This window comes from Sorex fumeus, unplaced genomic scaffold (assembly GCF_029834395.1).
Source record: "Sorex fumeus unplaced genomic scaffold, SorFum_2.1 ptg000149l, whole genome shotgun sequence".
NCBI classification, from domain to species: domain Eukaryota; kingdom Metazoa; phylum Chordata; class Mammalia; order Eulipotyphla; family Soricidae; genus Sorex; species Sorex fumeus.
In genome coordinates this window covers 2,912,614-2,936,069 of record NW_026606206.1, presented here as the reverse complement: position 1 = coordinate 2,936,069, position 23,456 = coordinate 2,912,614, and the positions used below count along the sequence as shown (strand labels likewise).

The 23,456-nt window shown below is 45.2% G+C and overlaps 1 protein-coding gene across 1 annotated transcript; it reads left to right on the top strand.

Annotated features, from left to right (window-relative positions):
- Nucleotides 1-265: 265 nt before the first annotated feature.
- Nucleotides 266-18,880, top strand: KCNV2 (potassium voltage-gated channel modifier subfamily V member 2). The gene is made up of 2 exons (XM_056106938.1): nt 266-1,642; nt 18,599-18,880. Exons 1-2 carry the CDS (start codon nt 266-268, stop codon nt 18,878-18,880), a joined length of 1,659 nt encoding a protein of 552 aa, XP_055962913.1.
- Nucleotides 18,881-23,456: the final 4,576 nt, after the last annotated feature.

Below are 23,456 nucleotides of genomic sequence, written 5' to 3'. Positions count from 1 at the left end.
TCAGGACACAGGCTAAGAGGCTCTAAATCCCTCCTGACACTTGCGTCTTCCCCAGTGGCAAGATTAGAGCAGTGGACAGCCATGGGCATTGGTGCTCAGACCCCCTGAGACAGACAGGCTGAAGACGCAGCTCTAAAGGCAGTGATACCAGGCCTCCTGGTCCAGGCGCTTCTCTTTGAGGCAGCTCAGAGCTCATCGTTGGCTCTCCTGGTGCCTGTGGGCAGGCTGGGGACCCCCGGGTAGGCGAACAGGAGCAGCTCCGAGCATGCTGAAACAGAGCGAGAGGCGACGCTCCTGGGGCTCCAGGCCCTGGAGCACCACGGACAGCGAGGTCCCGCCGCACGCGGGGGCCAGCCAGCAGCACCGTGGGAGCATCGGCTCCTCGGGAGGCCGCAGCGGGTCCCAGGCCAGCATCACCCCTTGGACCGAAGGCAACTACCACTACTACATCGAGGAGGAGGAGGAGGAGGAGGACGGGGAGGAGGAGGAGGAGGAGATGCAGGAGTGGATGCAGGGATGGAAGGACGACCCAGCCGAGGAGGACCCGCCGGCCGAACCCACGTCCCAGCTCCAGGACGGCGCAGACCTGCGGGCGCCCGGGTCCACGCTGCACGTGAACGTGGGCGGCCAGAGCTACCGGCTGGACTGCGGCGCGGTGGCGCGGCACCCCCGGACGCGCCTGGGCCGCCTGGTGACCGCGCCCAGCCGCCGCGGGCAGCGGGGCCTGTGCGACGACTTCGAGGAGGCCACGGCCGAGTATTTCTTCGACCGCGACCCGGCCGTCTTCCAGCTGGTGTGCAACTTCTACGCGTCCGGGGTGCTGCTGGTGCGCGACGAGCTGTGCCCGCGCGGCTTCCTGGAGGAGCTGGGCTACTGGGGGGTGCGGCTGCGGCACGCGCCCCGCTGCTGCCGCATCTGCTTCGAGGAGCGGCGGGACGAGCTGGCCGAGCAGCTCAAGGTCCAGCGCGAGCTGCGCGCCCAGGCGCGCGCCGAGGAGGCCGGCGAGCTGTTCCGCGACGCGCGCTGCCTGGGCGCGCAGCGCCAGCGCCTCTGGGACCTGCTGGAGAAGCCCTTCTCGTCGGCGGCGGCCAAGGCGGTCGGCGTGGCCTCCAGCCTCCTCGTGCTGGTCTCGGTGGTGGCCCTGGCCCTGAGCACCGTGGAGGGGCCGCGGCCGGCCCTGCTGGAGCACGCGGAGCTGCTGTGCATGGGCTTCTTCACGCTCGAGTTCCTGCTGCGCCTCGCCTCGACGCCGGACCCGCGCCGCTTCGCGCGCAGCGCGCTCAACCTGGTGGACCTGGTGGCCGTCCTGCCCCTCTACCTGCAGCTGCTGCTCGAGGCCGTGGCGGGCGAGGAGCGGCCCCGCGAGCACGAGCTGGAGACCGTGGGCCGCGTGGGCCAGGTGGGCCAGGTGCTGCGCGTCACGCGGCTCCTGCGCGTCCTCCGCATCCTCAAGCTGGCGCGCCACTCGACGGGGCTGCGCGCCTTCGGCTTCACGCTGCGCCAGTGCTACCAGCAGGTGGGCTGCCTGCTGCTCTTCATCGCGCTGGGGGTCTTCGCCTTCTCGGCGGCCGCCTACTCCGTGGAGCACGACGTGCCCGGCACCAACTTCACCAGCATCCCGCACGCCTGGTGGTGGGCGGCGGTGAGTACCGACACGGCTCGCGCGCTCTCTCTCTCTCTCTCTCCCTCGCCCTTGCCGCGCGCTCCTCCACGGCCGGGCCTTCCTTTGCGTGGGTGGCGGTCATCTCTTCTGTCCGTCGAACCCTGATGCTCCCTCGACCTTGCTCAAGCCTGGTTTCTCCCTCTCCTCCTTCCCTCGCTCCCTACCTCCAGCTAACAGACGCAGTGGGAGAGTATAGATTCCCAGCCCAGGCAGTTGACTTGGTGCTAGCAATCCCCCAAATGCAAGATTAAGTGAAGCGCATTGACCGTCAAGGGGTTTTTCTTGGGGGGAGGTGGGAGAGCGAGGGGTTGTTTTGGTTTTCTTTGGGGGCCACAACTTGGCGGTGCTCAGTGATAACTCCTGGTGAGGATCATATGAGATGCCATGTGCCACGCGGATGCCCTACCTTCTGTACTATCACTCTGCCAACCCCCCAGCCCCTATGGCAAGTTTTGAGATGAATTTATTGTTAATGTATGCCTACTCCGTGGAGCACGACGTGCCCAGCACCAACTTCACCAGCATCCCGCACGCCTGGTGGTGGGCGGCGGTGAGTACCGACGCGGCTCGCTCGCTCTCTCTCTCTCTCTCCCTCGCCCTTGCCACGCGCTCCTCCTCGGCCGGGCCTTCCTTTGCGTGGGTGGCGGTCATCTCTTCTGTCTGTCGAACCCTGATGCTCCCTCGACCTTGCTCAAGCCTGGTTTCTCCCTCTCCTCCTTCCCTCGCTCCCTACCTCCAGCTAACAGACGCAGTGGGAGAGTATAGATTCCCAGCCCAGGCAGTTGACTTGGTGCTAGCAATCCCCCAAATGCAAGATTAAGTGAAGCGCATTGACCGTCAAGGGGTTTTTCTTGGGGGGAGGTGGGAGAGCGAGGGGTTGTTTTGGTTTTCTTTGGGGGCCACAACTGGCGGTGCTGAGTGATAACTCCTGGTGAGGATCATATGAGATGCCACGTGCCACGCGGATGCCCTACCTTCTGTACTATCACTCTGCCAACCCCCCCCAGCCCCTATGGCAAGTTTTGAGATGAATTTATTGTTAATGTATGCCTACTCCGTGGAGCACGACGTGCCCGGCACCAACTTTACCAGCAACCCGCACGCCTGGTGGTGGGCGGCGGTGAGTACCACCGTGGCTCGCTCTCTCTCTCTCTCTCGCCCTTGCCGCGCGCTCCTCCTCGGCTGGGCCTTCCTTTCTGTGGGTAGCAGTCATCTCTTCTGTCTGTCATCCCCTGATGCTCCCTCGACCTTGCTCAAGCATGATTCTCTCTCTCCTCCTTCCCTCGCTCCCTACCTCCAGCTAACAGACGCAGAGGAGGGTGTTTAGGGAGTGGGAAAAGTATAGATTCCTAGCCCAGGAAGTTGACTTGGTCCTAGCAATCCTCCAAATGCAAAATTAAGTGAAGCGCATTGACTGTCAAGGGGTTTTATTTTTTTGGGGGGTGGGGGGAGAGCGACAGGTTGTTTTGGTTTTCTTTGGGGGCCACAACTTGGCGGTGCTCAGTGATAACTCCTGGTGAGGTTCGAGGATCATGTGAGATGCCACGTGCCACGCAAATGCCCTACCTTCTGTACTATCACTCTCCCCCCACCCCACAGCCCCTCTGGCAAGTGTTTTATTTATTTTTTGCTTTTGGGGTCACACTCGGCGATGCACAGGGGTTACTCCTGGTTTGGCACTCAGGAATTACTACTGGCAGTGCTCAGAGGACCATATGGGATGCTGGGAATCGAACCCCGGTCAGCCAGGGTGCAAGGCAAACGCCCTACCCGCTGTGCTATCGCTCCAGCCTCCTATGGCAAGTTTTGAGATGAATTTTTATTGTTAATGTATGTAGGAAGCTTCGGTATCATGTTTCAAATGTGTCATTTACAAAACATCTGTTGATGTCACGGTTTATAGTTTGATCTTGTTTAAGATACAAAGATGGGGAGATTGCAGGAGTGGTCAAATGGTAGAGCACATGCAAGTCAATAGTTCAGTTCCCGGCACCACTGGTTTCTTTCCTCACCCACCCCAGCCAGGTGTGGCCCTTGTACAGAAACCAAAACAGAGGGAAAAATAAAATTAAAAAGCGGCTTCAATTTTTGCAGGAAATTATTTAATATATATAGCTGTCCTCCTGTTGTTCATCGATTTGCTCAAGCAGGCCCAGTAACGTCTCCATCGTGAGACTTTGTTGTTACTGTGTTTGGCATATCGAATACGTCCCGGGGAGCTTGCCAGGCTCTGCCGTGCAGGGGAGATACTCTCGGTAGCTTGCCGGGCTCTCCAAGAGGGGCGGAGGAATCAAACTCGGGTCAGCCATGTTGGCTGTGTGCAAGGCAAACGCCCTACTGCTGTGCTATCGCTCCAGTCCAATATATATATATATATATATATATATATATAAATTCAATATATAAAATTGAAGCTGTATCTCTTTCTCTACATATATATATATATGTATATATGGATGGAAATGAGATTCATTGAAGTAAAAATGAGACTGAATCTTGTCAACCCTAACTGAAATATTGCTGCTCCAAGGCTAAATCTTAATATGGGAAGAAGTACCTGAAACTGCAATTTGTTCCTGTGTGACCAAAACGCTTTCAGGACCGGTTGTCATTATCCCATATTATAACCAGAGGAAATAAAGTGCAGAGATTTTGGCGATAGACCCATAACATAACAAAGCAAGTGTTGAAACCCAAGTCTGTCCAACTTCCAAACTCCTGCCTGTTCTAAGCCAGCTGTAGCTCTTTCAAGTTTCATTGCTTTTGCATGCCTTGCCTAATTTGCAGTATCTTTTTTAATTTTGGTCATTGTTTTCTTTGGTAGTTGCCTTTCATAATAACTCAATCATTTACTCATGCATCAACATTTTTGGCATGCTAGACTAGATTCCTGGAGAATCCCTGATTCCATGAAAATGCCTCAGGTCAGTGAGTAAGTCGATATATGTGATAGGAAACAACAATGTATAAGATTTCCTCAGCAAAAAAATATTACTTGTAATACCTTGAAGACATTAAGCAAATATCGCCAGATTCTCCTCATGTAGATATTTTCAATGTTAATATTGAATACATCAGAACCCACAGTCTGGTATGAACTTCTGAGACGATCCAGTTAAGAGTTACTGATGAAGTAGTGTAGTATGGTAGGAAGCTTAGATTCTAGTGTAAGATCCACTAATAATTAGCTGTAGTCCTAAAAAATTGAGAAACCCTTATTCCCTCGCTTCCTTTTCTCAATTTCCACATCTCTGAAAAGGGCAAGATGTAGGCCTCTGTAGTCAGTGATTCTTTCATCACTGGAAAGAAGAATGCTCATATAAACAACAGGATTTGCTTTCATTAGTGCCAGGATGATGTTAGACTTCTGAATGAGCTGGCCCAGTGCTGCTCATCTGATCTTATTCCAAATGATGAAAAGTCATCCCCATAGTACAGACTTGAACTGTATGTATATAGACAGAGCTGATGGAAGTTGATTTGTCCTCAGAAAATGACATTTACCTTGAAGAAAGGAACAATAACAGTAGAAAGGAAAAATAACAAATCATACTGGTGAAATAATACCACATTGCAGAGTTGTGTTTCCATTCATCCAAATGTCTTAGAAGGCGAGTTTTACAGGGTGGACTTAAATTCTCTGATACTTTAGCTTTAACCCACAAAATTTATTTTTAATCTTTGGCATATTAATCGCTCCAGCCCATAGCACAGCGGGTAGGGCGTTTGCTTTGCACACAGCCAACATGGTCGACCCAAGTTTGATTCCTCCACCCCTCTCAGAGAGCCTGGCAAGCTACTGAGAGTATCTCGCCCACAAGGCAAAGCCTGGCAAGCTCCCCGTGACATATTCGATATGCCAAACACAGTAACAACAAAGTCTCCAATGGAGACGTTACTGGGCCCGCTCGAGCAAAGCGATGAACAATGGGAGGACAGTGTGACAGCGTGATATATTAATAAAAATATCTTTATAGACAAGAATTCTGTTTTTACTAATAGATTCTTTCTTAAAATTCTGAAGTGAAGCCTCTTAATTCAATTTTTTGATCAGTGTAATACACAATGATGCTCAAGTTTTCAAATTATTTGGTCAGAGATATCTTAACAGACTTAAGCGCATGCTTCACATGAAGACGTCTCAGAAATGATCCTTCACACCACATGGTCCCGCATACAACAGACTGTAAGTAGCCCCTGGACTCCACTGAAGGTGGTCCAAGAAACACACAAAGCTTTTCTTTCAAATTATCTCCTTAGTATGTCACCTAAAGTTATTTTACTCAAGATTAGTATTTTTCAACAATTTTGCATGAAACACTTAATCACCATTCATATCAAGAAGCAGTTTTTTTCAATACTATTTTTACCAACATGAGTTTTCTTTTTGTGGCCAGTATCACAATCAGGCACTACTCTCAGATCAAAATCTGCACGTTTTAACTTTACCATTCACCAATCTTAACCTTTACTAATGGCATTTGTCCATTTCAGTTTCTAAAATGGGCTGGAGCAATAGCACAGCAGGGTAGGGTATTTGCCTTGCACACGGCTGACCTGGGTTCAATTCCTCTGTCCCTCTCAGAGAGCCCAGAAAGCTACCAAGAGTATCCCGCCCACACGGCAGAGCCTGGAAAGCTCCCTGTGGTGTATTCGATATGCCAAAAACAGTAACAACAAGTTTCACAATGGAGACGTTACTGGTGCCCGCTTGAGCAAATTGATGAACAACAGGAGGACAGTGCTACAGAGCTGCTATAGTCTCTAAAATTATCTAAACTATTAAAAAAAACAGTATGATTTAGATAAAACGCTGATAACTTGTATTTCCTTCCAAACTCATTGGAGCAATTCCTCTTGAATCATCTAGAACTGCCCTGTTTCACAGGACTGACATACTATTAAAAACAGTTCTTTTGTATATTTCTGGTTATAATAAATATTAGATATTATGGGTTCATATTCTCAGTAGAGCAAAAAGAAAATAATATTGTCAAAATGATGCAGACCCAATGTCTGTTTTCTTATGTTAAAAATACAAACATTAGTCCCATTTCTTCATGTATCTTATAAAACTCTGTCTTACTCATTTACTAAACAAGAATTTTTTTGAGCATCTCTAGTATACCAAGTGGTATGCTAAACATTATGCATACTGATAGAAAATAATTTGAGAGGCTGAATCTACATTTGATGGGAAAGTCAGGGAGGCATCTTTAATGATGAGAAGAAATTCATTACATAGATCTAACTAAACAGACATTAGAATATGAGAAGTGTAATGCTAAAATGACTCTGATCTAATGGTCTCCAAACTTTATGAATCACATCTCTCATAATTTTAAATACGTTGAGCACACAACCATGATAAATGTATATTTAGCTATTTATAAATTATACGTTATCTTTTGGCCACAGTTAGGATGTATCTCAAACCACTGTGAAATAAAATGACTTAAATCATCAAGCGTTTATGTAACTCATGAGCTTTCATTCAACTAGGAGATTCTTCTCATTTGTGTTGGTTTCAGTCACTCACATGTTTGAAGTGAGTGATCAGCTAACAGCTGGAATGAAGAAAACTAAATCATGTGATTTTTATCTTCCAACAGACTGTATCTATGACTGTGGCAAGGGAGGACAAGGTGGGGGAAGTGTGTGTGTGTGTGTGTGTGTGTATGTATTAGAGAGAAAGAGCGAAAGAGAGACAGACAGAGAGAGAGAGAGAGAGAGAGAGAGAGAGAGAGAGAGAGAGAGAGAGAGAGTGCAAACCCAATCATGTAAGCAATGGTTAAATTTCTGTTCCTGTCATTTATTAAACCCATTGACCAAAGCAAGTTGTAAGGTCAGTCAAAGGACAGAGAAAATAACCTAGTTCCTGTAGGAAAAGCTCTGCAAAGTTATATGTCAAAGATCATAGTTGGAAACAAGAGAAGATAAAGAATTAGATCCTGGTTTACAATCACTCTACTGCAGTGAGATGTCACTGCTCTGCTGTACACATCAGAAAACATTGGCCCACACGTTGAAAGTTTAAAGTTGTGGTAAAGAAAAATACAACTGCTATATGCTAACATCACTCCAGTGCTATATCCCATGTGGTAAATTCACCTCTGGAGCCAGTTTCTCTAATTCATCCATCTCTGTGTTTTTAGTACCTTCCGACAACCCTACAAACTGAATTGCTTTTAATAATTTTTCCTCTATGCCAAGGATTCTGCGACCTTCCTCTGTAATTCAACTCAGGATTTTAAGGGGAATATAGTAATTTTCATTTTTGTGGATTCTCCAACAGCTGCAAAATAAATCCCTTATGGACACTCATGTCTTCACATACTCACGCATTAGGATAAAAGATAGATTCATCCTACTCATCTGTCAGATGGAGGTTATTTGTAAGCACTAATATAATAGAAAACATATGTAAAATGCTCGCCTGTAGTACATCTGCAATAAATAGAAGCTATCATATCTGACGACTTGATAGTGTTTATCACATGGAAGCAATAACCTTTACTTCCAGATTCATTTTTGAGAAAATAAGACATAAGTGATTTCTTCTCTGCTGAGGAAAAGAGAGTGACTGTGAAACATACAAAAGGTTCTGCTCTTATATCTTCTGGGAGAGCTTCTCAGTGTCCAGATAAAGAGCCCCATGCCTGGAACAGATCCAGTCATGGTTGAACTCTCCAGATTGCCTTGGTCTGGGACATGCATGGCACAGCATAAGAACAATCAAGCTGTACCCATGGATCTCCAGTGTGATGCTGTTTTTCAGTAGAAAGGAAAAATTCAACCGTTCAAAAACCATTTCCTTTGGAGATGTCCAGAGCAAATTAAAGCTATTGAAACCAAGCAGTAAACTATGTCAAGAATGCATTTCCTTTAAAACTCTTCAAAAAGAAAACTTATCTCTAGCTAAGGCATCAGAAAATTGTGCTCCAGACTTTTGCTCCCAACTCTGATTTCATAAAGTATGCCCCTTTAGAAGATCACTAAGGACCAGAGAGATAGGACAAAGGTTAAGGCATTAGTCTTGCATGTGGCCGATCCCGTTCAATTCCCAGCACCACATATGGTCTCTTGAACACCACCAGGAGGATCCTTGAGCACAGAGCTAGGAATAAGACCTGAGGACAGTGGATGATAGCCCAAACCCTCCCTTAATTTTTTTAAAGATCTTTGAGGTTGACTTTTTTATTTATTCTTTCTCAGTTGCTTTCTTGTCTTAAGAAGATCCATTCAGAAGATGAATCAGACAATTTCAGTTAAAGAAGACAGAAAACAAAGTGGGTATTTTAAACAGGGATTCTAATTTGGGTAAATAGATATCTAGGAGTTAAACAACTGGAAGACAAGAGGCGGAAACTGAGATGATCCAATAATCAGTAACTATAAGAAATACTGGGCTGGAGCGATAGCACAGCGGGTAGGGCGTTTGCCTTGCGCACGGCCGACCCGGGTTCAATCCCCAGCATCCTATATGGTCCCCTGAGCACCGCCAGTAGTAATTCCTGAGTGCAGAGCCAGGAGTAACCCCTGTGCATTGCCGGGTGTGACCCCCCCCAAAAAAAGAAATACCGTTTGGCTTTTGGGTTGGGGAACAAGTAGAATCATCAGTACCTAGAAATCTAGCAAGAAATCCCTCTGCCACGGCAGTTGCAAGCACCTCTAGGATGACATCAGGAGGCTGATGCTGAAGAAAGGACAGATCCTGCAGCCATATGGCTCTGCTATCAGTGAAGATCCTTCCAGAAACCAGAAGCAGGTAGAAGGACCCTTTTCTCGGCACCCCGTCTTCCAGTTTCTCAACAGTGTCTCCCATTGGCCAAATACAACCAGAGGATGGGAGGTAAGGGAAATTATGAGAAATGTAGTGCAAACTCACAGAGAAGAAGACAGAAAAATGTTGGGCTTGGTAGTGTAAGACATTTAGGCAACTGTCTGGTATAGGTGTTAGGATTTTCCTGGCTCCTGCATAAATAGCACTGGAATCATGCATGGGAAAATGGCTGTTAGGAACTTCCTGACTTGAAGTGATCCCTTAATAGCTCTTTACACTCTACTCTTCTTGTTGGCCGATAGAACTTGGGGAAAACATAAGAGAATTGTACAGTATATGGAAATTACCAAGTAAACTGAGGATGCAAAAGCCATCATTATGGCTCTGGTGGATTATTAATTAATAGACTCAAAACCCGAGTTTTTTTCATGCCTTCTTCCTGTTGTATACTTTATGTGCATGTCATGCCATTAATATACAGGTGTGTGTGTGTGTGTGTGTGTTGTGTGTGTGTGTTTTAAGATAATCATCCTGATCTCCTGCAAACAGTTCTTCCATGTAATCAAAACATTCTTGGAGTTCCACTGCACAATTATCTTCAGAATCTGTGACATGTCCATTTGATTCTTTCTAATCTACCTTTCGAGGGCCAACTCAGTACTTAAAAATAATATTCACGGGGCCAGAGCGATAGCACAGTGGGTAGGGCGTTTGCCTTGCACACGGCTGACCTGGGTTTGATTCCCAGCATCGCATATGGTCCCCCACGCCGCCAGGAGTAATTCCTGAGTGCAGAGCCAGGAGTAACCCCTGGGCATTGCTGGGTATGACCCAAAAAGCAAAAAATAATAATAATAAAATATTCACCCTTAATTTAAGGTTGCACTTCAAGTAACCTTTAAGGTAGATAAGACCATTAGTTTCAAGGTCTTGTCACTAACCCCTCTGTACACACATTGATCCCAGAAAGGAATTCCTAATATATTTATAGCAACAGCAGATTGACTCAGCTAAGTATAACCTTTGAAGCTAATTCTTTTGAAGTACAACTTGCATTGAGGTGTGTAATAATTTGTGTGATTTTTGCTTTTCTTTATTTTTTTTAAACAGAGCCTACCCTGGCAGTCCTGGATGTGTGTACCCAGGGTCTATTCCCAGACATGCACAGCCCTGAGGCAGGGCTGATGGTTGGGAGCTCAAGCCTGGCATTCAGAGCTTTCAGGCTCAGCGGGATTACTGGCAACCAGGGCTATCCCTTGCAGTGACTGGGTGTTCATGCAGTGGCCTGTTCGTGCAACATATGTACTCCAAAGCTGGAACTATCTGCCTGGTCCAACTTTTATTATTAATTATGATTATTATTATTATTATTATCATCATCTCCATTTGTTTTCTCCTCTTTGCTGTTGTCATGTAATGACTACAGGTCACACACACTTGTCTGTGTTGCTTACACACTTGATTGCGGTATTCGCTGAAGGCTGCAAAAGTGGACTGTGCTCACACTCTCAACCATGGTGCTCACCCAGAGTAAACTTGCCTGGGGATATGACACCCACACATATCCACATCCATGGTTGCACTCACACCTTTAGTTGCAGTGCACACAGATAACTGCCTGTTCCCAGGAGATCACCTACTGTGTGTCACCCCTGGAGTCCCAGACATCATAGGCACTTGTAGGCAGCACCAGGATTGAATTTATGGCCTTCTGCTAGCAAGGCAGAAATTTTTAGTGACTGAGCCAATTCTCTGGACCCTCTAAAGTGTGTGCTGGGGGGTATGGTGCTGCCAGCAGGTCAAGCTGTACCTGTGAGGTGAGTTGCATCAGCAGCCTTATGTCGCCTTCAGACTTCCCTATACACCAAAATTGCCACTGTGCCTTTGGTCGAACCACAACAACTTGAGGACAACTTTACCAAGAAATTAAATGGCCAAAAGTTAGGTATGTGGGAGCCACACCCACAAACCACCTCCTGCTCAGCTATACAAGCTCATTCATTGGCCTTATTTCAGAGACCCATGAATCTTGAGAGACCAAAAGATGCAGTTAGGGCCTGTGGTGTGGTGCACTGCAGGTGAGTGAGCGTGCCCTGCAGGGCATATGCCAATAGTTTGTTTCTCTGGAAGAGATGGAAACAAGGGCCATGATCCAGAGACACACAAAAGAATTTCCTAAACTAGCAGCTCGTTGCAGAGATGTCTCCGAACTTTAACCCAGCCCAACTTCACCAGGTGCCCAACTTCATCCCTCCACCTGCCCCCTAAAACCTCCAGTGGCCGCCAACTTCCGGAGCCCAATGAGAAGTGCAGGTATGCAAGTTCAGTGAGGGCAAACTCCAGGCCTCCAGGGCTAGGGGATGGGCCGGTCCCTCTCACTCTCCCCATCCCCATGGGACCCTGGACACCTACAAACTGCCTCTGGCTGCTCCTTAATTCCCTTAATGGCCACGATTCAGAGACGCACAGAAGAATCTCCAAGCTGAGCAGCTAGCTACAGAGATTTCTCCTGATCCTAATTAGCTGAAAGTTTAGAATTCCAGGAGTATGTGGCTGCTCTCATGACCTTGCGCCATCTTATGCTATTCATAACAAGCAATACAAAAAAAAGTATAGAGGAGATTGTCTGCCATAGAGGCAGAGGGAGGGGTGGGATGGGGGGAGGATACTGAGGACCTTGGTGGTGGAAGATGTACACTGGTGGAGGGTTGGGTAATTGATCATTGTTTGACTGAAACTCAAACAGGAAAGCTTTGTATCTCACAGTGATTAAAAAAATAATAATAATAAAATAAAATTAACAGTATGAATAAAAAAAAGTAATGTGGGGTTCATGCCCAATTCATCCAGCTTAATCAATGGCTGAATAAACAGCAGTACTTCTACATTAAAAAAAATAGAGTATGTGCTAATTTAATGTGGAAAATATTCACCTTTATCACCTCAAATTCTTTTGAAAAGTGAAAATGGGATGGTATGTTGAAAAATCTATTTGTATTATGAATCATAATTCCTAAATGCATGGATCAATATGGATACCAATATTTGCTCTACTCCTGGTTCATTACACATAAAATAAACATTCCTTGTTGAAGAAGAAATTCAATTATCATTATTCTAAAGATTCAGAGGAAAAATTAGATGTTTATCCTCACTGTAGAGTTCCATGGGCCAGATTTTCTGATTAGTGGGTAACATTTTAAGTAAGATCATATTCTGTTTCTGGGACCTACAGGCTGAAGCAAACATGTCAAATTTCAGCAAAGAGATAGGTTTCAAGTTTACAGAGTAGCTGTACCAAAGTGTTTTTTTTAAAAATAAGGATATTCAGATGGATTGCAGACATTTCAGTCACATCTCTAATACAACTCATGCTAATGTGAGAAATTACCCTGTGAGGTCACTTGAGTCAGTTGGGGCCTTTAGCTTTTAAGACTTTAAAGAGAGAAATGCCTTGACCCCTGAACTGGAAAGAAAAGGTTCTCTAGAGCCAAGGAATCCTGAGTTTCTCTTGAAGCCAGGGAGTAAAAAGTGGATCACTGGATGAGTCAAATTATCCACAAAACAGACAATATATAATTTACCTCTGCATTTTGAACAATTTCTTTGGGGCCAATCACACAGAACCTCCTAGCAGAAGAGCTATTTTCCTCAAAATAGATCCAAGATACACAAAAATATCTAGATCATATTGGACACATCAAGTATTTAATCTTCTTTAAGCCAAGTCTCTCTGCTTTGTTGTTTCACTCAAAAGTTCAGCCAAAAAAAAAAAGTGAGGTTAGATTTGGGAGAATAGCCAATATGGGGATTGGTCAGAAGTTTAAAATACTTTCCCTTAATTTTTTGCCTTCTCCTGTGACCTCCCCTCCTGATTTTTGAGAAACTTTATACACAAAGCCTCTGCTTTGACCTTTCAAGAATGCTTCATTTTCTGAAACTACCTATCATCTGCCTCTCTATTGAAACTCACAGTGACCTTGACCAGGAAATCGCCAGTTGACTTGCACACTGAGGCAGTAGGGACACCAGCCCCCTGAGCAGTCAAATCTGTGTAAACTTTTGGTTGGTTCCCCCATGAACTTAAATATTGGGTCCAGGAAGAGAGTTCAAAAGGATGCAGCCAATATGTTGCTTGTACAAGTCCCCAAATCTCTTTCCTGGCACTGCATGCCCTCCCACCTTCCCCAGCAATACTGAGGTAATAACTGTGGTGGCTTTGAGAACACTGGGTCCAAGCATCCTCAGACTGAGGAATAAACTATTAGACATACATAAAGGGGCCAAGTATTGCTGGGAGCACTCAATCACGACTGGAGAGCACTCCCAGCAAAACCTTCACTCCTAATAGCCTGCAGTTGAAAGGGAAGCCTAGTGGCGACACAGTAGCAGATATTTTATATAGTATATGTCGTATATATTGTATTCTTACAATAAAGTAAACTAGAGGGAAAGTGCTATTAAAATCAAGCACTGCACTGTCCTCCCATTGCTCATCGATTTGCTCAAGCAGGCCCAGTAATATCTCCATTGTGAGACTTGTTATTACTGTGTTTGGCACATTGAAGACGTTATGGGTAGCTTGCCAGGCTTTGCTGTGAGGGCGAGATATTCTCGGTAGCTTGCCGGGCTGGAGCGATTAAAATCATAAGGAATAGAAAATAAGCTTAAAGCACCGTATATGGGTCGGAATAATATTATAGATAGTAGGGCACTTGTTTTGCATGCGACTAATCTGGGTTTGATCTCTGAAACCACATGCAGTTCAACAACCAGCTCCAGGAGTGATTCCTGAGTGCAGAGCCAGGAGTAAGCACTGAGCATTGCCAGATGTGGTCCCAAAACAAAGCAAAAAAAAAAAATCTAAAAAATTAAACAAAGTACTATACAATATTTATTGACACTATAAGTTGATGATGTTTACAAGAATATCTCATGTAAGTGGATCAGTATGTTTCAAAATGACATTGTTTGAAAGCCAACTATTAACTAAAGTATATGCAACATATAAATGATGTTAATGACATGCAAAACTGTTTTCCAGTTCCTTACACAGGCAGAAATCTGACTCAGATTCCTTTTTTTTTTTTTTTGGCTTTTGGGGTCACACTCGGCGATGCACAGAGGTTACTCCTGGCGGTGCTCAGGGGACCATATGGGATGCTGGGAATCGAACCTGGGTCGGCCACGTGCAAGGCAAATGCCCTACCCACTGTGCTGTCGCTCCAGCCCCTCAGATTCCTTTTATTTTCTTTACCTGACAAGGAAGCGAGCCCAGGGCCTCACATACTCAAGACAAGTCTTTTAAAAGTTAAAAGGCTTTTAAAAGTTAAGGCCTTTTTTTCCTGGAAAAGATGGAAACAAGGGCCATGATCCAGAGACACACAAAAGAATTTCCTAACCTAGCAGCTCGTTTCAGTGATGTCTCCAAACTTTAACCCAGGCCAACTTCACCAGGTGCCTCAGAGGGGGGCAGGTGTCATCCCTCCACCTGCCCCCTAAAACCTCCAGTGACCGCCAACTTCCGGAACCCAATGAGAAGTGCAGGTATACAGGTTCAGTGAGGGCAAACTCCAGGCCTCAAGGGCTAGGGGATGGGCCGGTCCCTCTCACCTCCCCCTGCCCCCCATCCCCATGGGACCCTGAGCCATATCCCTGGCCCTGGATCTTTTACTTTTGATTTGACTGATGATTAGAAACACACAAATGCACGCATACTTTATTTTATGTTTTTGTTTTGGGGGCCTTAACTGCACCTATACCATGTCACCTGTCTTCGCAGCTTTTCGTGTTTCCCCAGGTGGCAGGGGCAGCCCATCTCTAGCAGATCTGTCACGGGAAACGGAGTAGTGAGAGGTGGGGCATCCTCCTCCAGGAAAGGGCATCCTTTCCCTTTTATGTGCTTGATGGAGATGTGGTTCTCATCAACTCCAGCAAATTTCCCCAGCTGGCCCTCTTCTCCATTACATTCTAACTAGTCAGTCACACTTACTCTGTGTCCATACTTACTCTTGTGTTATCCAAACAAAGATGTCCGCATTACTAAAGTTCATCTCAGTACAGGTCAACGGGGTGAGTTTGTACATGTTGCTGACATCTGCGGGAAAATAGTGGCAACCGCCACCACCACAACAACAGAAATAACTGAAGCAAATAATGCCCCCTAGAGTTGTGCAATGCACAGCATCAGTTCCCCTACCCACTCCAACCCCCAACAACTCGCAATTGTGAACCATCAGCCTGCCTAAAAGACTTCTGGTGATTTTGCCAATAGCCTGGGAGTCAGAGGAAGTCTTAGTACATGAGGCATAAAAAATCAGGCCCAAGAGATTTTCTTGGGTTTTCTCTGGCTACACAGAATGATAACTAGTCCCTTGAGTCTCTACATTTTGAAACAGAAGCTTGTTAACCTAAATAAACCTCTAATTAGTAGAATTTAAAGCAGTGTGACAAGAGCGATGGGAAGAATCATGCAGGTTGAACATATTTTTTTAATCGTGTTTTACAAAGCCCCTTCACAAAATAATGAGTGTTTCTTCAGCGTTTTGCAATTGAAACTATTAAATGCATGAAATTCATTTTCTCAGTCTTTATGAGCGTACTTACAGCTAGCCATCAGCGGTTTCAGATGTAAGAACTAAGATGTAGAGATTCTGAATGTTTTGCCTGAGATCACTCACAGGTAAAGGTCAGAATTGAAATTTGAGCCCAGATCACGCTAGTTCAAAACCAGAACTCTTCCTTTTGGTTTCGAGACCACACTCAGTATTGCTCAGGGATTACTCCCTGCCCTGCACTCAGGGATCACTCCCAGAGGGCTCAGGGAACCATATGGATTACTGGTGGTCCAAAATCAGTCAGCAGCATGCAAGGCAAATGCCCTACCTACCTTTCTGGCCCTCCAAACTATAACTCTTTCTAGTACCCTCTGTCTTGTAGGCAAACTGAGGAGCTTTCTCTCCTAAAGTTGGTCCCCTGCTGAGTGACGGGAAAAGATCAAGATTTATTGATTCTTTTTTTACACCAAAAACTTAGTATATGCTCTACCTTTCACAACAACCCTTTAAAGTAAGCGTTCTCTCCCTAAAATATTTTAAGTGATAGTTTTGTTGTCAGAGGGAGTCAGTGCCTGAAGGAGGGGGAGCAGGACTGGATAAGTCTGAACAAGTTCAGACACAGTACAGAAACTCCGATCCTGCAGCCCTCAGTGGTTCTGAGACCTACTTGATCTGCACGACCTGGGACATGCTCCCGCCATCTGTGTCTTCAGGGAGCTGTGGTTCAGAGGCTGAGACAAAGTTAAGCTCTTTGCAGAAAAGTAGAAGTCAGACCCCATCTCTCCCTGGTTTAGGCTTTTTAATCTTTCACTACAGCTGGAGCGATAGCACAGCGGTAGGGCGTTTGCCTTGCATGCAGCCACCATGGCCGACCCGAGTTCGATTCCTCCGCCCCTCTTGGAGAACCCGGCAAGCTCCCGAGAGTATCTCTCCTGCACGGCAGAGCCTGGCAAGCTCCCCGTGACGTATTCGATATGCCAAACATATCGAGACTTTGTAACAACAAAGTCTCCAATGGAGACGTTACTGGGCCCGCTCGAGCAAATCGATGATCAACAGGAGGGCCTTTACCTTTACCTTTACCTTTTACAGTGAAACATTTCCAGAGAAGACAGATCACACAGTAAAATCGCTTTCTTGAGAGAGGGTATTAATTCTATCCTTAGATTTAGCAGGTTTCTAATGTGAGTTTCTTCAGAGAGAAAGAGAGAAGAAAGATAGGGGAACATTATGGCTGAGAGCAGGAAAGAAGGGATCACACAGTCTGATCTGGGTGGTTTGAGAGTCTCTGAACATAGTGTTGGGGCAGGTCACGGCAGGGCAACTCCTTTTCAAAACACAACATTTCAGTTTTATCTTTTTTTGATAAAAAGATAAAATTGGTGATAAAATTCTCCACCGAGGAACCCTTCTTGAACACCCACTGCATTTAGGACTTAAACCCAAGTCCTGGGTCTAGAGAGTCACAAGGCTTTAGGCAAATGTCTTGCATTCAGCCAACCCGGGCTGATTCCCTGCACCATATGGTCTCTCGTCATCACCAGTTGTGGCCCTGGAGCTCTCCAAGTACTGCCAGGATATATTTGGGGGACTTTTAGGTAATCCCTGGCACACCAGGATCCAAGCAGCATTGTATTCTCAAGTCCTCTCCTTGAACCACTGGTCTGGTTGGCTGAGAAGTGCCTGGAAGATCCCTGGATTTCTAGAGTACTGCTTGAGTGACCCCATTACAAAATAATGGGCGTCTCAGATATACCAGCTCCAAAGTTTATGTGCTTTCCATTACCCAAGTCCTGTGGGAAAACTTTCTGATTCCTCAAAAATCTATGACTGGTTCCTCAAAAATCTATGACTGGTTAAAGAAACTTTGGTACATTTACACAATGGAGTACTATGTAGCTGTTAGAAAAGACAAGTCACGAAATTTACATACAAGTGGTACTACATGGAAAGTATCATGCTAAGCGAAATGAGTCAGAAAGAGAGGGATAGACATAGAAAGATTGCATTCATCTGGGGAACATAAAGTAACGAAATAGGAAACTAACACTCAAGAATGGCCGAGATTAGTACCAGGAGGTTTACTCTATGCCTTGGAGGCCAGACGCACATGCTAGAGGAAAAGGGAGCTCAGACAGAGAAGGGAGCACCAAATAAAGGGTGTTGAGAGGTTCCTCTCAGGATGGGAAATGCATGATGAGAGTAGACTATAGACCAAACAAGATTGCCACTCAGTGTCTCTTTTGCAAACCACAACACCCAAAAGGAGAGAGAGAACAGAGGGGAATGCCCTGCCACAGAGGCAGGGTGGGATGGGGGAATGGGGGGTGGGAGGGATACTGGGATCCGTGGTGGTGGAAAATGGGCACTGGTGGAGGGATGGGTGTTTGATCATTGTATAATTGAAACCCAAGCACAAAAATGTGTAAGTCTGCAACTGTACCTCATGATGTCTCACTATTAAAAAATTTTATAATAAAAAAAAATCTATCTCTGTGGGGAAATTTGTGTGCTTTCTGGAAATGGGATGCATTTCTACCCGATTCTTCCCTTTCCTCATACTAACAATTCCATTCTGCTTCTCTTTCTGCACAGGTGAGCATCTCCACTGTGGGCTATGGAGACATGTACCCAGAGACCCACCTAGGCAGGCTTTTTGCCTTCCTCTGCATTGCTTTTGGAATCATACTCAATGGGATGCCCATTTCCATCCTCTACAACAAGTTCTCTGATTACTACAGCAAACTCAAAGCTTATGAGTACACTGCCATGAGAAGAGAAAGGGGAAATGTGGAGTTCTTACAGAGAGCCAGAAAGAAGATGACGGAGTGTTTAGCTAGAAGCAACTTACAGCCCACCCCAAGACAAGAGAATTAGCACTTTGTAGGAGGGACAAGTGGTATATTCCCTGAATATCAAGGCTTTATTCCTCCTTACTTTTCCCCCTTAAATTTCCAGGACTGGCAGTGAACAGACATGGGAAGGAGATACACACATAGGGCATTTGGTTCACAAAGTTTGACCTCTAGAAATGTTCATTTTGGCTCAGACCCAGATGACCTTACAGTGCTCTTCAACTATGATTGTGTGAGAGTCTGACCTTCCCCATGACATTGATATTAAAAATTCCTGGAAAGGGTCAACATCTTAGCTTTCTCTGATGGCTTCTCAGGAATTCCCAAGAAGTATTTTTGGATTGGAGTTGACTTCAGAAGAATTTCCTTGCTTTAAAGAAAAAAATAATAATTTTTCAGACAGAGAGAGTGTTGCCACAGGAACTATCTGATCTTCTGAGCTAAACTGTCCTCCATCTGTAGTCCCGATTTACCAGCTGTAGGATTTGAAGGAAGTTACTTGAACCACCTCAACCCCATTTCTTCAGTTGTTAAGATGTAGGTTACAGAAACTCACCTTGTCATCTGGGGATTGAAATGGAGAAATTACCTGAAAATAATAAATGGTAGCTGTTCAAATTGTTTGACTAGATGCTGTTTGGCAAATTCTCTACCCCCATTTCTCAACTGAGGACCATATGGTCCCTTGTGGGCTTCCAGGATTTTCCAAGAGCACCACAGGTGAAAAATTATATTAAGTGGGGTCCCTTAGCATGAGACCAAAAGGCCAAGTGGTACGATAAAAATGGGGCACAGATCAGAAACAAGATGGAAGGGAGGTCATGGTCAGAAAAAAGTTGATAAGTACTGCACTAGACCAGTGGGTCTCAACTGAGGGAGATAATGTCCCCCTGTGGCTTCTCTGGACATTGGGGAGATGCCAGAGATGCTGCTGAGTGTCACATTGCGGAAGAGGGCAAGAGGTAGTGACCCGAGATGCAGCTAGACACATGCAGCACCTCCTCGTGACAGGAAGTGCTTGACCTAAAGTGTCAGTAATGTCCAAGTTGAGAAACCCCAGTGTAGTAAAGATGAGAGCACCACACTCGGTCTGTGAAAGCTGAGAGCATGCGACACCCTCTCCCTTGATTGAAGTCCCCCCATACGCTCCCTTCTCAGGGTCTCCTTGCCAAAACCAAAGTAAACAAAACCCAACCCTACCTGATGGACAATAGTTCTGTGCAGAGCACTGAGCAAAGGGCATTTACTTGAGCCCTCTGCTCTGGGCTTTCTTTGGAACCACAAACTCTCCCGGGGACATTGTTGTTATCCCCATCCCTGTTTTGTCCTTCTTGAGCACCCTGGTTGCTTGTTTTTGTTGTTGTTATGCCACAGTGGGCAGTACTTGGGATCTGCTACCAGCTCTGTGCTTGAGGGTCATCCTTTTTGTCTTGGGACCATGCATAGAGGTGCTCAGGGCTTACTCCTGTCTCTTCACACATGTAAGGCGTCATGAACTTCGTATTGTAGGTGATATGACTGAAACCCAGAGAAGTAAAGAAAAAATGTCCAAAAAAGTCAGATATCTGTATCCCCTTCCAACTCCTTTCCTATGCCCACAGCAGACACCGTTAGTGGATCACATGACTCCTTCCCTTTGGAAAGCCTACTCATTGCACTCCTCTCATTGCAGCCAACACAAATCTGTCAGAGTTGACACTCAAGACCTGCTTGCAGTCCTGGCATGTGCTCAGATTTTAACATATTAAAGTGAGACTAAAACCAGTTTCTACAGTCTCCTAGTAATACACTGTTCTTTTCTGAAGAATTTCCCTGTAAATACAGAAAGAAATTGTGCAGACTATGCTCATATTATCCTTAACTCCAACACAACCTTTCCAAGTGAATCTCTCTGAACCTCAAATTACACACTGTATGAAGATTATTAAGATTTCCCTGTGGAGTAGGGGTGGAAAGTCCACAGGCTGCATTGCATGTGGGAGGCCCTGGTGCTTAACCACGTGGTTCTCTAAACACTATGGGAGCAATGAAATGACAGTATCCCTTCAAATGGAGTGTGACCACAAAACAAAGACAAACAAAATATCTGCTGAAAGGATTAACTGATTTGTGAACACAAACTGTTATATAATATGTGCTCAGATGATGAGAGTTCACATTATTTTTTTATACCCAGTGTCATTATTATATGATATCCGGGACACACTCTTCTGTTTGTTTTTTATTTTTGTTTTTGCTTTGGCCAAACCTAGAAGTGTTCATCCCACTTATTTCTGGCTGGCTCTGGACTCAGGGATCACTTCTGGAAGGGTTTGGGAATCAAACCAGGGCCAGTCACATGCAAGGGAAGCATCCTACTCACTACATTATCTCTCCAGCCCCTAGGGAAGTTTTTCTGTGATGGTTATTATTCTCTGTATGATTGAACTATTCTCCAATATAAATCTTCAGGAATGTGTGCATTTCTCCATTACAATCAAGTTATGTGCGTTCACGTGGCCTTCTTTGACCAAACAAATGTGAGCAAAAGAGATTCTGGGCTAAGCATTCAATTGCTGCCTTTTCTCTTCCTTTTCTTTTTCTTTCTTTCTTCTTTTATCCTGGCATCTGTGAAAAAGAGATGTCAAAATGAAGCATCTATCATAAGCCAACATCTCTGAATGACAGTGAAAAACAGAATCACAGGCTGACCCCAATTACATGTAGTTCAAATGAGAAATCTATCTTCATTGGGAAAAGCCACTGTGATTTTGGAGTTGTTCTTTTCTGCAGTCATAACCTAATTCAAGTGGATGAACGCTTTTCCTGTCAGTTCCACAGAAGTTGAAACAACTTATAAAAGATAAATGACTTGGAATATTCATGTGTCTGAACTGTTCACATACCCAAGGTGTTTTGTTACATTCCTACACAGTCTCAAATGATTTTGTGTAACCTGTTCAAATGCCACGTTGTGTGCTAAGTTGAGTTCTGGACACTGATGTGAGCACATTTTGCATCATTGTTGCCTACAACAAATATTCAGATTCACATGAATCTTTATCATCATTCATCACCTTTATTGTGCTTCAGTGCCAACCCTTAGGACAATCCAAGAATAGGGATTGTTATGATCTCCATTTCAAGGAAGAAGAAACTGAAGTACAAAGCAATTAAGGAACATGATCAAAGTGTCAGTGAAAGAAAATAAAGTAACAAGGATTTGAGCTCAAGAATGCTTAAACCAGATGTCTGTTCTTTTTTCCATGCTGCTGAGTACCCTTGCCAAGGAAGGTAGTTAGATTCTGTGCAGTGTACTTTCCTGAGTTACTGCTGCATCCTGCTGGGTGGTCCTGCTCAACACCAGAACTGTCCTCATTCTACCACATTCAGCTATTATTCTGTCCCACTCCACGGAGGTGGGGAAGCACCTGAAGTCCCCTTAACCCATTCACCCATGCAAATTAAAACGTGGTATTCAGGAAAAGACTATTTACCTAATGGATTATCAAGGGAGGTATCTGCCTCTCTTCTCTTCCAAAATTTCTTCACATTTTTATGTTGATTTTTTTTTCTTTTCAGAAATAACCACAGAGACAGTGACAAGTTTTCAAAGCCTGCCCATCCCTGTTAAACTGCAGAATTGTGTGTGTGCATGTGTGTGTGTGTATATGTGTGTGTGCGTGAGGAAGAGAGAGAGAGAGAGAACAGAAACACAGTCAGACCCACCAACTGACTTCGTCTTCCTCCAGGCCATTTATTTCATTAACATTCAGGATGCTCATGGGAATCTGACAAAAGGGAACAAGTTCATTTTCCCACACCTTGAAAATTGTTTCCAAAAAATAATTTGCTTTGTTATTTGAGAAGGCAAAAGAGAGGAGAAAACGGGTCAAGGAGTAGCAAGAAAATTAGGGGCAGATGGAACCAGGGAAATAGAAGGGATTAAGGTGCGTGCCTGGCATCATCCTTAGTGCCACGTGACCGTCAATCATCACTGGGTATAGTTCTGGAGGCTCACAAGTGTGCCCAATAATTCCTTGTACTGTAACACCTGAATAGAGTTTGATGCTTGAACAGGCCTGAGCAACATCACACCACTGAGTTCTCTCACTGACCCGCCATCCACGTTGGTCAAAAATTGCTAGGAGGGGTCCCCTGGGTCTCCCGAGTATTGTGTAGGAGCCCTCTCCAAAAAGTAAAAATTAAAAAATGAGAGGCAGAGAGGAAGGGAGGGAAGAAAACTCTAAAGATAAATAGACCTGGGTTGGGGTCCAGAGCAGTAGTACAGAGGATAGAGTGTTTGCCTTGTACTCGGCCAACCCAGATTCAATCCCCAGAATCCCATAAGGTCCCCCAAGCACTTCCAGGAGTAATTCCTGAGTGCAGAGCCAGGAGTAACCGCTGGTATCGTTGGGTGTGACCCAAAAACCAAACAAATGAAAAACCAAAACAAACAGAGAAATAGACCCGGGGAAGAGTGGAAGATGGGAAGGAAGGGATGAGTTAGAAGAGCAAGAATAAAATACAATGTGAGTGAGAAAGGTTCTGGAACTCTATGAGATCAACAGTCTTTCATCATTTGAAAAATTTTTCTAAGTTACCAACAACCCACATCT